The sequence below is a fragment of the Mixophyes fleayi genome, chromosome 8, assembly GCF_038048845.1.
Source record: "Mixophyes fleayi isolate aMixFle1 chromosome 8, aMixFle1.hap1, whole genome shotgun sequence".
NCBI lineage: Eukaryota > Metazoa > Chordata > Amphibia > Anura > Limnodynastidae > Mixophyes > Mixophyes fleayi.
The window spans coordinates 67,209,484-67,221,692 of record NC_134409.1 but is presented as its reverse complement, the minus strand read 5'-3'; the positions used below and the strand labels follow the sequence as shown (position 1 = coordinate 67,221,692).

The following is a 12,209-nucleotide window of genomic DNA, read 5'->3' as shown; positions in this document are numbered from 1 at the left end:
GCCATAGGTTAGTCAAGCCTGGTCTAGTGGGACAATCCCGATTTTTTGGTGACTGTTCTGCCCAATCTAAGGGGCAGGTCAAGACTGTGTACTCTTTATACACACTGCATTCTTTATATACTACTCTATGGTGCGATCTGTCCTTCGTGGGCTGACCACTCCCCCTCTAATGTCTGGTCTCGCCTCTATGATGGCTGGCCACACCCCCTCTGGTGGGCCCCTAGCGTTGCAGTTTCCCGGTGGGCCCTTCATGCCCCAGTCCGACACTGATCCTGCTCATTAGAGAACTTACATTATAAAGGGAAGAGGGTACAGTTGAAACAAGAGGAGTGAGTGTGGCTCACAGTGGAGATTGGGATAGTTGTGAGGGAGCATTATTGTGAATAAAGTTATCAAGGATAAGGTTATCTCTAAAAAAGATAGGTTTTCAAAGAATATCTAAAGATTTGAAGACTGATTGGTTGGGAATTTCATAAGTGGGGAGCAGCATGGAAGAAGTCTTGTAGGCAGGAATGAGAGCTGGTTATCAGAGATGAGACAAGTCGCAGGTTAGAGGTAGATCTAAGAGGGCGGGAGGGAGAGTATTTTGATATGAGATTTGAGATGTATGCAGGGATTTTCCTGTGGAGGGCTTTGTAGGTAAAGGTGAGTAATTTATATTTTTAATTTTAATCCCTTCTTAATTAACCCTTCTCACCTATATTTAGAAAATAGAAGGGTCCCCCAGGGACTCTCATTGTTATGGGAGAACCGCCAGCGGATATTTGTGCTCATTTTTCCTGCAGCATTATTGCAAGTTATTCATGGCATTTCAACTCTGTGGACAAGCTATCACAGAACTCTATTGAAGCACTATGGATGGATTCAGCCTTCTGGTAACAGATGGGGTTCACAGGTATGAGGGCCCTATTTGCCATTTGTAGGGAGGATTCATTAAGGAAAAGCCCCTTTAACTAATAATACATTTAAAAATGAATCTTATCAACATTGCATGTGTTTTAGGGTTGACATAGAAAATAATATTATTTTATCCATTAACTCTTTTGTAACCTATGCGTGGCTTTATTAATGACTCAATTCAATAAATAACATTAAGTGTTTTACCATAAATGTTTAGGTTAAACAATTTCTGTGCGCTTCCTGCTGTGTTCTCAACAATGCAGATATATCGGCCAGTGTCCATTAACTGAGCATTTGAGATCTAAAAACACAACACAAGTGTTAACAGTTAGAACTGTGGATATGGTTCAGCTTATAACTCATTGCATATTTTGCAGCAACCATTAGTGTTCAAGGGTTTTATAAGAGATGAAATGATCAGCAATGTTTTTGGACGGTTCACCAAATATTACTAATTAGGCCAAGTACACACTGGAGAAATTTCCAACAAATCTGTTATCTACAACGAATGTACCTACAACTGAATGTTCGACCGGTCGGGCAAGTCATGCATACACACTGACACGATTTACCTTCAATACACACTGACGCGATTTACCTTCAGATCTGTGCTCTTTATTTGGTCCTATAGTCATTTAAAGATTAGCAGCACAATTTGCATTCATTCATTAATACCTGTCATACTGATTAGCTGCCTTGTTATAGCTATCCACATGTCATAATGAATTTTGTTAGCTTCTGTGACTCTGAAACTAAATACTCAGTCCCAGAACGAACAACAAATTATTCCATCTACAGCACTCTCTACATTTAGTCACCAGAACATATTCATTGCCGGCATCGGCTGAAAAGACCATGACTCTGTAAACTCTATGGAGATAGTGATTCTGAGTGCATACAGACTACATGATTGGAAGGTGATTGGAATGAGAGTATTGAGCTGTACGACCAACCAAATGAAACGACAATTGTCGCTTTGGAACGACTGTCATTCATTGTGTAAGTATACACACTAAAATGATATGTGCCGAGCAGTCATTTATCGGGTGATTGGCCAGATAATCGGATGAAAACCCTCCAGTGTGTACCTAGCCTTATTCAGTTTCATGACTATGGTAAATGTGAAACATCAGAGCACATTAGGAAGTCCTAAAGTTTTTATTTAATTTTATTTATAATTGCTGTACTGGATATGAAACTGGTCATTTACATTACCAAATACCAAAACATATTATGTTTCCTCCAAATAGCATTATATGTAGATTACCTTTAAGGCTCATTCAGAGCAGTACATTTAATGCATTTTACAGTTTTCTTTCTAGAATTCAATGCATGTCTGCGCTGTGCAACACTTTATAATCTCTCATCTAATTTTGACCTGAGGATAAAAGGGATTCATGATTCTGTAATTGTACATGTATTTCAGGAGAGACTATTGTGATCATTATATGGACTCTATCTGGTAACAATAGGGCTAATTAAATTGCTGCTTATCATCTGGATACATATAAACATAAACATATTTATGTGCTGATCATTACATGTGTAATACTAACCTGCAAATATCTTCCATTGGATAAAATCTGGTAATGTTTTCCTTCCTTGATGACTTGTCCGTCCTTCTGCCAGCTTACTGTTGGAGCAGGAGTACTTTTCACAGTGCAGTCTAACAATATTGTTTGATTTGTCAGGGATGTGACATTCTCTGTCAAATTTTCATTGACACCCTCGAAGGTTGGAGGTACTAAATAGAAAATATAATTACAACCACAACATATAATGCCCAAATAATTTAAATGTCAATGGTGCTGTCTCTTATGTTCTGAATGGCACAATAGCTCAAACATCATGCTGTTTGATCAGTCTCGCCATTCACAACCACCTCTTTTATTTTGGCCGTTTGGATGGCTGTTTTTAGGCGGTTTTGAAAAACCCAGCTTAGTAAATCCGGCTGTTTGTATGTTCATCATTGTTAAAATCGGGATGGTGGTTTGTAAAGTGGTGGTTTTGATAAAATATCAATTCTGGGCGTTTCAACAGCGGTTTGGGCTTTAGTTAATCCGGCGGTTTCAAAACCGCCAGGAAAATAGCCAAAAGCGGTGGTTTGAGCAAACCGCCCTTTAGTAAATCTAACCCTAAATGTATTTTGGTTACTTAATTATTCATTTATACCATGTTTACCTCTTGCTGAATGCTTGTGCTATTGCATTCAGAGAAGGGATAAGAAATAGAATTACACCATTAGCTTTACAGATCCTTATGTGATATTTTACAAACTCCGGACCTGAGTCATTAAGGCACACATACTGAGCACATTGGGTTAAGGAAGGTAAGGCAAAAAAAGGAGCAAATGTTCTCTGGAACAAACCATGTTACAATGCCAGGGGTGCAAATTAGTTTACTATTTTGCACATAAGTTAAATACTGGCTGCTTTTTCATGTTGCACACAAATACTTGATAGATTTATTTTTAAATTGAAATTTAAAGTTGATCTAGGACATGCCCTATCACAACTATAAATCTGTCCCCACATTTTAAATTTACCTTCCCCTCCAATGCAACACGGTTTTGCCCAGGTGCAAAGTTACTCCTTTTATATGCTTTAATTTCCTTAAAGACTCAGGGCCATTGTGTTTTAAACCACACGTAAATGGGCACTGCATACTCCCGAAGTCAACAAGGGACTGATATGTGCGGTGTTGACTCCGGGTGTAGATTTACTCTGCTCTATTAGACCAAACACTGCAGGATACATACAATATCTATTTGGACATTAAAATCTCAAAAGAATGCACAGAAAAAATATTAATCAATTAATGTTACCTGTCAGTAATATAGCCATTTATGTTTATAAATGGAAATTAAAAAATAAAGGTTTTTTTATATTTTTTTTTTCCCTTTATTAGGTTGTCCTTAATGTCTACTGTACAAAAAATACATTTTTACAATTGCTACTGATTGCAAACACATTGTTTCACTTACATAGTCAGCCGTCAGCACTAGAATTCAGAACTTAAATTAGCCCCCTATTTGGAGCAAGAGACACAGCAGAAAATCAGCATACTACTGTGTGCGCCTGAGTTTGACTTGGACATGGCTGCGTTCTGTTGAGTATCGTACGGTTCTCCGCATGTGCAGTGTGATTTTTGCTAACAATACAAACAAAACCAGCATATACGTTCCTTAATGACTCAGGCCCTCCATGTTGAGAATGACAGGCATTTAGCGATATGAATGTGGAATACTCACAAAGTACCCGGACATTATATTTTAGGGAATCTTTTCCTGCTTCATTTATAGCAACACAAGTATACGATCCAGCATCCTCTAGATGTGCTCTTGTGATCTGCAGACTGTGTCCCCCTGATTAGAAGCATATTTACAGTGAGTATAATTAATATTAAACAGGTTCACTGTACAAATTAATATCAATATTGCACATATCTGCATAACGCAGGGTAAAATGTACTGTGGCACATAATCAGAATGTAAAATCATATTACCATCATTATTTTCTATATATAAAAGCAGTAGTCCGCTTTGCAAGTACAAGCCTTGTTTATCACAGTTTATTACTTTAACTGATAAACAACATGAAAGAAGTCAAATTCATTTTTTATTTTCAGGGATTAACCCTCCTTCCCCCACATGGCGGCCATGAGTAATGCACCCCTGCTGGCGCTAGTTATGTCCCTTCTGTAAGGCTGGGTGCTCTGAAGACATTTACTTTAATACAGTGCTTACCGCTGTGTTTTGATAATGATTGGACAGCTACCCTTGTTTAACCGAAGGGACTATTACTGTCACCTGCCTAGCTTGGGTTAGCCAGGTACTGCAGAGGTCTCAAAAGGGATGGGGTAATCAGTAAATTAAATAAAAAGTTAACTGGAGTCTTTCTTAGTTGTAAATAAATCAGATATACTTTGCCCATTTTCAGGGCATTAAAAAGTATCAATGTATCATTTACAGCACGTTTTAAGCAACTTTTTCAATATCATTTTTATTAATTCTTTGCTCGCAGCAGTTGCAAAATACTACTTCAGTGGAGGAACAAATGATTCATTCTTTCAGTGGCGCACAAAAAAAGGGGAGATACTGTACTTTTAGTGCTGCCAGGTATATAAACACATCTTAAACTATACAACTGTTGAAAACTCCCATAATTCTGGATCTCACTATTGATTTCAGCAATTCACATTATAATGCTGGAAAAACTTCCAATGTTTTCTAAATAGGTGGAACGAGTCATCTTCTGGGCAATACACTTTGACAAATGAATCATTATTGACATTTTCATGCAAGAATACAATGACAGTAAATGATAATGATGGCACCTTTTTGTATTACCCAAAGTATGTGATAACTTCAATAAGATTTTAATTTCCTGATGTAATTAAATAGATAGAGTACCTGGTAATATAAATACTTTGTCATTTGAGGTCAACTGGTTGCCATCCTTATACCATGTAATAGTTGGTGGTGGGACAGCATTGGTTTCACAGTAAAGAGAAAATGGATTGTTGACAATAACATCTTTGTTATCACCATTACTTCCCATGATGTTAGTCTCAGCACTCAACAGGAGTCCAGATAGCTTTGGAAAGATTGGTGGCACTAAGAAACCAAAATGAAAAGCATTAGCCATTATTTTGGAAAAACAACAAATAACAAATTCTAATCTTCATAGTGATTATATGGATAAATACAGAAAATAATTTGATTTATAGAGATGAGTTTTAACTCCCCAAAACTCATTCAAACTGTCTGGATGATGAATGAGTTTCGATGATACACAGTTAATAAACACTGCTAGCTTTTTAGTAATTCACTACATGCTGTAATGTGAATGTCCCATCTATCAATGTCCCTACATCTATACAGCAAGCTTTCCAAGGTGGGGCATAGAGCACATTAGTGCTAAATAAAGCATACATTTAAAAAAAAAAAAAAAGGAATAATAACAACAAATTGAAACAGCATTTAATTTAAAAAAAATACTGATGGTGAAAATGAACACATGAAATGCAGCTACTGAAATAGTTTTGATTGTGAAAATAACAATGGTACTTTTAAAGTGCGGCTGTGCATTTGTATGAATTGCAAGTGTGTACATATAAATATAAATTAACATGAGACAATAATAAATAAAACTATACCATGGAATTAATGTAGTGTAGTGTACAGACCAGGTTTAATAGACAGATAATGTCCCTGATTGGTTGCAGTTGAGGAGCCATAGGTGGCCCTGAATATGACCTCTAGCTGAGTGGAGTCTATTACTGTCTATTACTGTTTGGCAGCTGTGGCTCAGAGAGAATAACACTATGAGAACAGCAGTTTGAATACAGCAGGTTCCCAAATGGATTAAATACGTAGTGGTCAGGAATGGTGTGAAGTATTGTCTTGCTTTTAATATTTATCAACTGCCAATAGCGTTTCACTCCCTTGCATGCCTGATGGAGTCATAAGCAACTGTCCTTATTTTGTATGCTGTATAAGTTAGCATGTATTAATGATGATTATTTGAAATTATTTTACCACTATAACAGTACAATATTATGACCATGTCTAGTACTTATGGCAAGTATGGTATGTTGGATAGTTGTTGACACACAATAGGGTTAATCTAATAACACTACATCTAGGTGGAACCTGCACGCTAAACCAATCAGATTCTTCTATTGTTTACCTTGAAGTAGACAAATTAAAGCTAATTGCTAGTTGGTTGAATTCTAATGTATACAGATTCACCTACTCAACAGCAAAAATCTATGTAAGTTGTTTTAGAAAGTCGACAAATAAGAAAAGGAGAGGATGGAGTTGTATCGAGCAAGCATAAAGAAGGTCATCTTTTTCTGTAATTCTGAAGAGAGGACTCTGGGAAATAATCAGATGCTGTTTTGGAGCCCCAAAATCTAACCAAGGAACAGTGTTGTGTTTTTGCAACCTGGATATCCTGTTACTATTCCATAAGACCAAGATAGAAAGTTAAGAGAGTGAAGAGACACCAAAATGATGGTGCTTATCTTTATTGCTTCACAACACATACATACCATGTTGCAAGGACTGTATCATACTGATACAACCTGACATTAACACATTAAAATTTAGGAGCACTGAGCTTTAAATTAATAATTGTTCATCACATCCTGTATCATACGTTCCTGCCACTGCCTCCATTGTATTGAGCTTCAATAATAAGCTGGCACGATGATGTCAACATTAAGATTCCCCAAGTCTCACCGGTGAAAGCTTTCACGGGGAAGCCTATTTAACAAGGATCGCGGCAGTACTTCTACTTGCAATCCGTCTGCTATCATTATCATCCTGAGCAGTAGAAAATTGATGAAAAAAATGCTTTATTCTTAAAATAAACCATTTTTTCATTGGATAAAATGTTTTAAACATTTTTAGGTAATGGATAAAATATGTTTATCTATTTTTAACTATTTATTTATTTTTTGTTTAAGAAGTGAATCTGAAAGCCCAAATCTAAACCTTCAGTTCCATTGTGCATGAGTGAATCAGCAAGCCAAGTCACGCATGCGTATATTCCTTGAGACTGGCCTTGCAAAGCGATACGTTGACTTTTGTCCCTCCAAGCCAGTATCGCCAAAGCAGCCGAGATTTTGTGTAAGCGACTATAGAAAATCAGCCCTATTGTCAGATCTCAATAAATAGTGGAACACAATTACTACATGCAAGCTACAAGCTTGCAGAAGCAACAGAATCTGGAAAATCTTCTTATTTACTGACTTTTGGATTAATAAGACATGTTGATATTAGGAAGCTCAAATTCCTTTATTAAATTAAAGTTAAAAGCAGCATATGCACTGCACCACAAAACTAGGTTGTGAGATATGCTTCCAAAAAAAGTCAGTATATACTTTCATAAGTTGGTCAACAGTTGAGATATGATTTTCTCCATATCTAAAACATCACAACATAGTATACGGATATTTATTGATAGAAATATTAATGCGTTGGGGCATTTCTAATATATACCCAGAGTTTGACATTCTAACTGATATTGCAATGCTATCGTTTGGAATTTTTTCTAACCTTGTATAATGACATCAAAGTCCATTTCATCTTCTCCAGCAATATTGGATGCCACACAGGTATAACGCCCCGTATCTGACAGCTGTGCTTTATCTACATGGAGTTTATTTCCATTAATTGGCGAGGGATTCTCAGGATCAAGTTTCTGTTATAAGATATAGAAAATATGTTGTTATATGCAATACTTGTTACATTTTGACTCAATTAAATGAAAGCACACACTAACCAAAGGAAAAAATAAAAATAAGGATGAATCAAATAAAGAAAAAAAAAATATACAACATTGAGGCAATGCTCGGCTTCATCCCTCCCTAAATGTTTGTGCCCTAGGCTTATGTATTCCTAGGTTTTTATGGTATATATTGCTAGCATTTGCAAAAACGCAATGGTTTAGGACCATTTGACTAGGCTTAGACACATTTTTGTTATTATTCTTCATATCCTCCACTTCCATGTGTTGCTACTTTTTAAGTGGGCAAGGAAATATTTGTAGACATCAGAATGTTCACAGCAGTTCAGAATATGAGTGTGATTATCTTAACCTGTCCACTTGTGTAGTAATGTTAGTGAGGGTTGGCCAGCAGGGGTAGTGTCATAATCTGGAGAGGAAGCCACAGACTGTTAGTTAGATAGAAGTGTAGCATGGTCCTCCCACAGCAAAGAGTAGCTATGTGAAGCCTCTGTCAAACTGGTGTGTGAAGAAAGTGGTGTTAGATGTATCTCTATATGAAGTGAACTTTACACATACAAATTTGTCTAAGAAAAAATGGATCTCTAACCACATCAGTGTCATCAAACTAAAATAAATAAGCAGCTGACAGAAGAATGGTCTTTCTAACTTTCTGCCAATGATAATGTATGTAGCATGCAAATAGAAGGAACATATGGAAGAAAACCTTTACAAAAAAAACAACCTCATATTAAGCAGCAGGTTATACATGTGAAAATATTATATGCTCACATTAGTCCTAAAACTTCAGATTTAGCGAAACTCAGATGTAATTAGGTTGACAAACTGATGTAATAGGATGTATTAGGATAATGATCTGTAAATTCAGAATCTTTTTAAATGAGCACAGATGGACTCATTTGGGGAATAAAGTCAGCTGTATTCTGTACACAAGACACACATAACAGTATGATATATGTGTAACATATCCAAATAGAGGAACAAGATGCATATGGAACAGGATGGAAAAACAGAGGGTCATAGATAACTCATGATCTCACATTACTCATCCCATTTATCACCCCTTCAGTAATTAGTTATATGTAACTGTTACCACTGTGGGCCTGATTCATGTGTGGATTTTAGTTAATTTGCATGACGTATCCAGCCTGAAATAGCTCTGTGCATGCTCAGAAATGGACCTTACTCCAATTAACGCAAATGCATGAAATTCATGTGTAAACTAAAGATGACACTTACCACTTGAAGAGTGGAACGGGGAGGGAAGGGGTGGAAGAACGTAGACAAGGTACAGTAAATCTTGTGCTTACTGGGTTTTTGCCGTATCATTTGCACAAGCAGCAGGGCAGGTGTAAGTGCAGGCTGTTAGTGATGACTTTGACAGTATACTCTCTGTATTGAAAACTACACTTGTGTGTGCCCCTAGATATCAGAGAAAATGTGTATGCAAGGAAGATTGACTAATACAGTAGACGTACTGTATGTACATTACGCATTAAAATCATCACAATTTATGTATTTAATAAAAAATATATATATTTTTAAAATCCATATTTTTATTAATTATTATACTGTTAAGAGTTTATTAACTAAATTTACTTATGTGCTTTGATGTGGCCTTTTAGTGAACAGACACTTGTACGTATACTGCAGTTTGTTCTGTCTGTTTACATACAGCAAGTAAAGATTAGGAAGAGCGTACTTCCCGCAGATTCAAATCAAAATATATCTTGAGATCCATTTGGATTTTAACATGGTCGGACCTACGCTCAAGTTCCGTACTCTTTTTTTAAAAAGCATGTTGTATGCAGGTTGCGTCGGAACATAAATCAGGCCCTGTATGTGCAGTGAAGTAATCTCTGTCTGTACGAAGATTATGCCACAAGATTAATCTTCTTCATGAGTTCTTAATTACATTCTCTGAGTGAGAGTTCTCTGGTCAAAGCATCCACAATCATAATCTTGACAATATTTTTTGGGACTATCCTTTGCCAGCTAGTCTGGCATGTGTAATACTCAACTTCTCAATTAGCTTTGTATTTTACTTAAAATGTCTATTTACATTCTAATACTGTGTGGCTTTGAGATAATTGAGTCAATGTCTGTGTTTAATTTTTATTCAAAGAATCAATTTTCTCTTGTATTACAATTTCCTATTTTTTGGCTTCTTCCTTTGATGTTTGCAGTTCAGTTTGCTCTGTGGTTTCTGGTTGTTGGGGAGGGTCAGTGTCGGACTGGCCCACCGGGATACCAGATAAATCCACGGTGGGCCCCGCTACCTTACGGCCACACCCACTTTTCTATATAGGCGGAGCCCATCCGGCTCACAAGGGAGCCCGCTGTCATCCCCAGCATCCCTGCTGCTGCTGTTGTCAAATACGATCGCAGGGGAATAATAGGCCAGCTCCTGCGATCATGTGACCCGCCCCTACCCCTCCCTCAGTTGATTGTGTGACCTCGCCGCTGTAGGAAGATGGAACAGAGAGACTGCAGTAGTCAACATATGGGTAGGTAGATATTAACCACTTGTTTATATGGGAATTGGGGGCACTATTACGTGGCATAATGTGAATTGGGGACATAAATCTGTGGCATAATGTTAATTTGGGGCACCACTGTGTAGCATACTGTAAATTGGGGGCAATACTGTGTTTATTTGTTGGCTGCATTACAATTAAAATTATAGTATTAGCGTGATAAAATAAGAATTATTTGAATGTTTTAGGAAATTTACCCAATATATACAGCTATCCTATTGCTTGTGGCCATGGATCATAAGGATCTGGTCCTCCCCTGCTGACTTCATCACACATGTGGCATGTACCACGTGATGTGAGTTGTCCCACGTGTGCAGGCAGCAAGAGAAGTGGACCAAAGACTCTACAGTACTGGAATGAAAGCAGGTAAGTGCCGGGGCAGGGATGATTTCAATGTCATTTAGGTGGGGGCGTGGGCTATTTTATTAATAGTGTGCAGGACAAATCAATCCATTGGTGGGATGATGGTGGCGCCTATGGGATAATTTAATGCTGGGGTTGTTTGGGGTCTAAAAATTTTATGTGTGGCTGAGACTAGGGCAAATGGTGGCTTTTTATTCAGTGTGAATACTAATTATTTAGTGTTGGGAGGATAATAGGGTTATTTATTACTTGCAAATACTAATTATTTAATGTCTGGACTGCTGGGGGCTGAGTGTGTATTTATTAAATGTAAATACTATTAATTTAATGTATTGGGGGTATGTTTATTTAGCAAGTGTGAATACTATTAATTTAATGTCAGGACTATTTTCAGGGAGTGAGGCCTACTTATTAAACTTGAGAGCTATTGATTTAACATTGTGACTGGTTGGGGAAAAGGGCTACAGTGTGCCTTCATTGCCAGGTTTTCCATATTTAATTTACCTTTCCCATTATTCCAAGCAGGACCCAATAATCCAGGATCCAAACAGCAACTGAACTTAAGACATCAGCAGCAGCAGGTAGTGAACGCTGTAAGAACAGGTAGGAGAGAGCAGAACAATCTGCCAACTGTTCTGATTCTAGTAAGGCAAGACTATGTCCCGATCTAAGGGATGGGGCCTAGACTATGCACTCTTTATATACTCTGCATTTCTTTATATACTACATTATGTCACTAGTCATGTCCTTGATGGGCTGACCAATCCCCCTCTAGTGTCTGGTCTCACCTCTATGGTGGCTGGCCACACCACCTCTGATGGGCTGGGCTCCCCCAGCATTTGGAAGGGGGGTATACCTAATGCCACAAGGCACCAGTTTTAAATAGCCACTGGAGGGGTAAGAACAGGGTAAGAGTACCCCCATAATTACTCCTTCTAAATTGGTGGTATAAGAACAAATTCCAAATCTGCCTAATGTGGCACCTGCCGCTTATTCCCCCCATAGGGGCCAGAAAATGGGGAAGGGGGTGGTAAGCGGCAGGTGCCACAATAGGCAGATTTGGGATCTGTATTTATACTACCAAACAATAAGGAGGCACCAGAGAGGAACTCCCTAGAGCATGGGTGCCCCCAATATATTTGAAACAGGTGCGTGG

The 12,209-nt window shown here is 37.7% G+C and overlaps 1 protein-coding gene across 1 annotated transcript in view; it reads right to left on the bottom strand.

Annotated features, from left to right (window-relative positions):
• HMCN1 (hemicentin 1) overlaps window positions 1-12,209 on the bottom strand; it is a 295,243-nt gene that overhangs the window by 122,368 nt on the left and 160,666 nt on the right. Inside the window, exons 53-57 of the mRNA XM_075182670.1 lie at window positions 7,964-8,108; window positions 5,312-5,515; window positions 4,151-4,264; window positions 2,457-2,644; window positions 1,105-1,201 (exon numbers count right to left, since the gene is read on the bottom strand). Coding sequence (XP_075038771.1) covers window positions 1,105-1,201; window positions 2,457-2,644; window positions 4,151-4,264; window positions 5,312-5,515; window positions 7,964-8,108 — 748 coding nt within the window. The remainder of the gene's footprint in view (window positions 1-1,104; window positions 1,202-2,456; window positions 2,645-4,150; window positions 4,265-5,311; window positions 5,516-7,963; window positions 8,109-12,209) is intronic.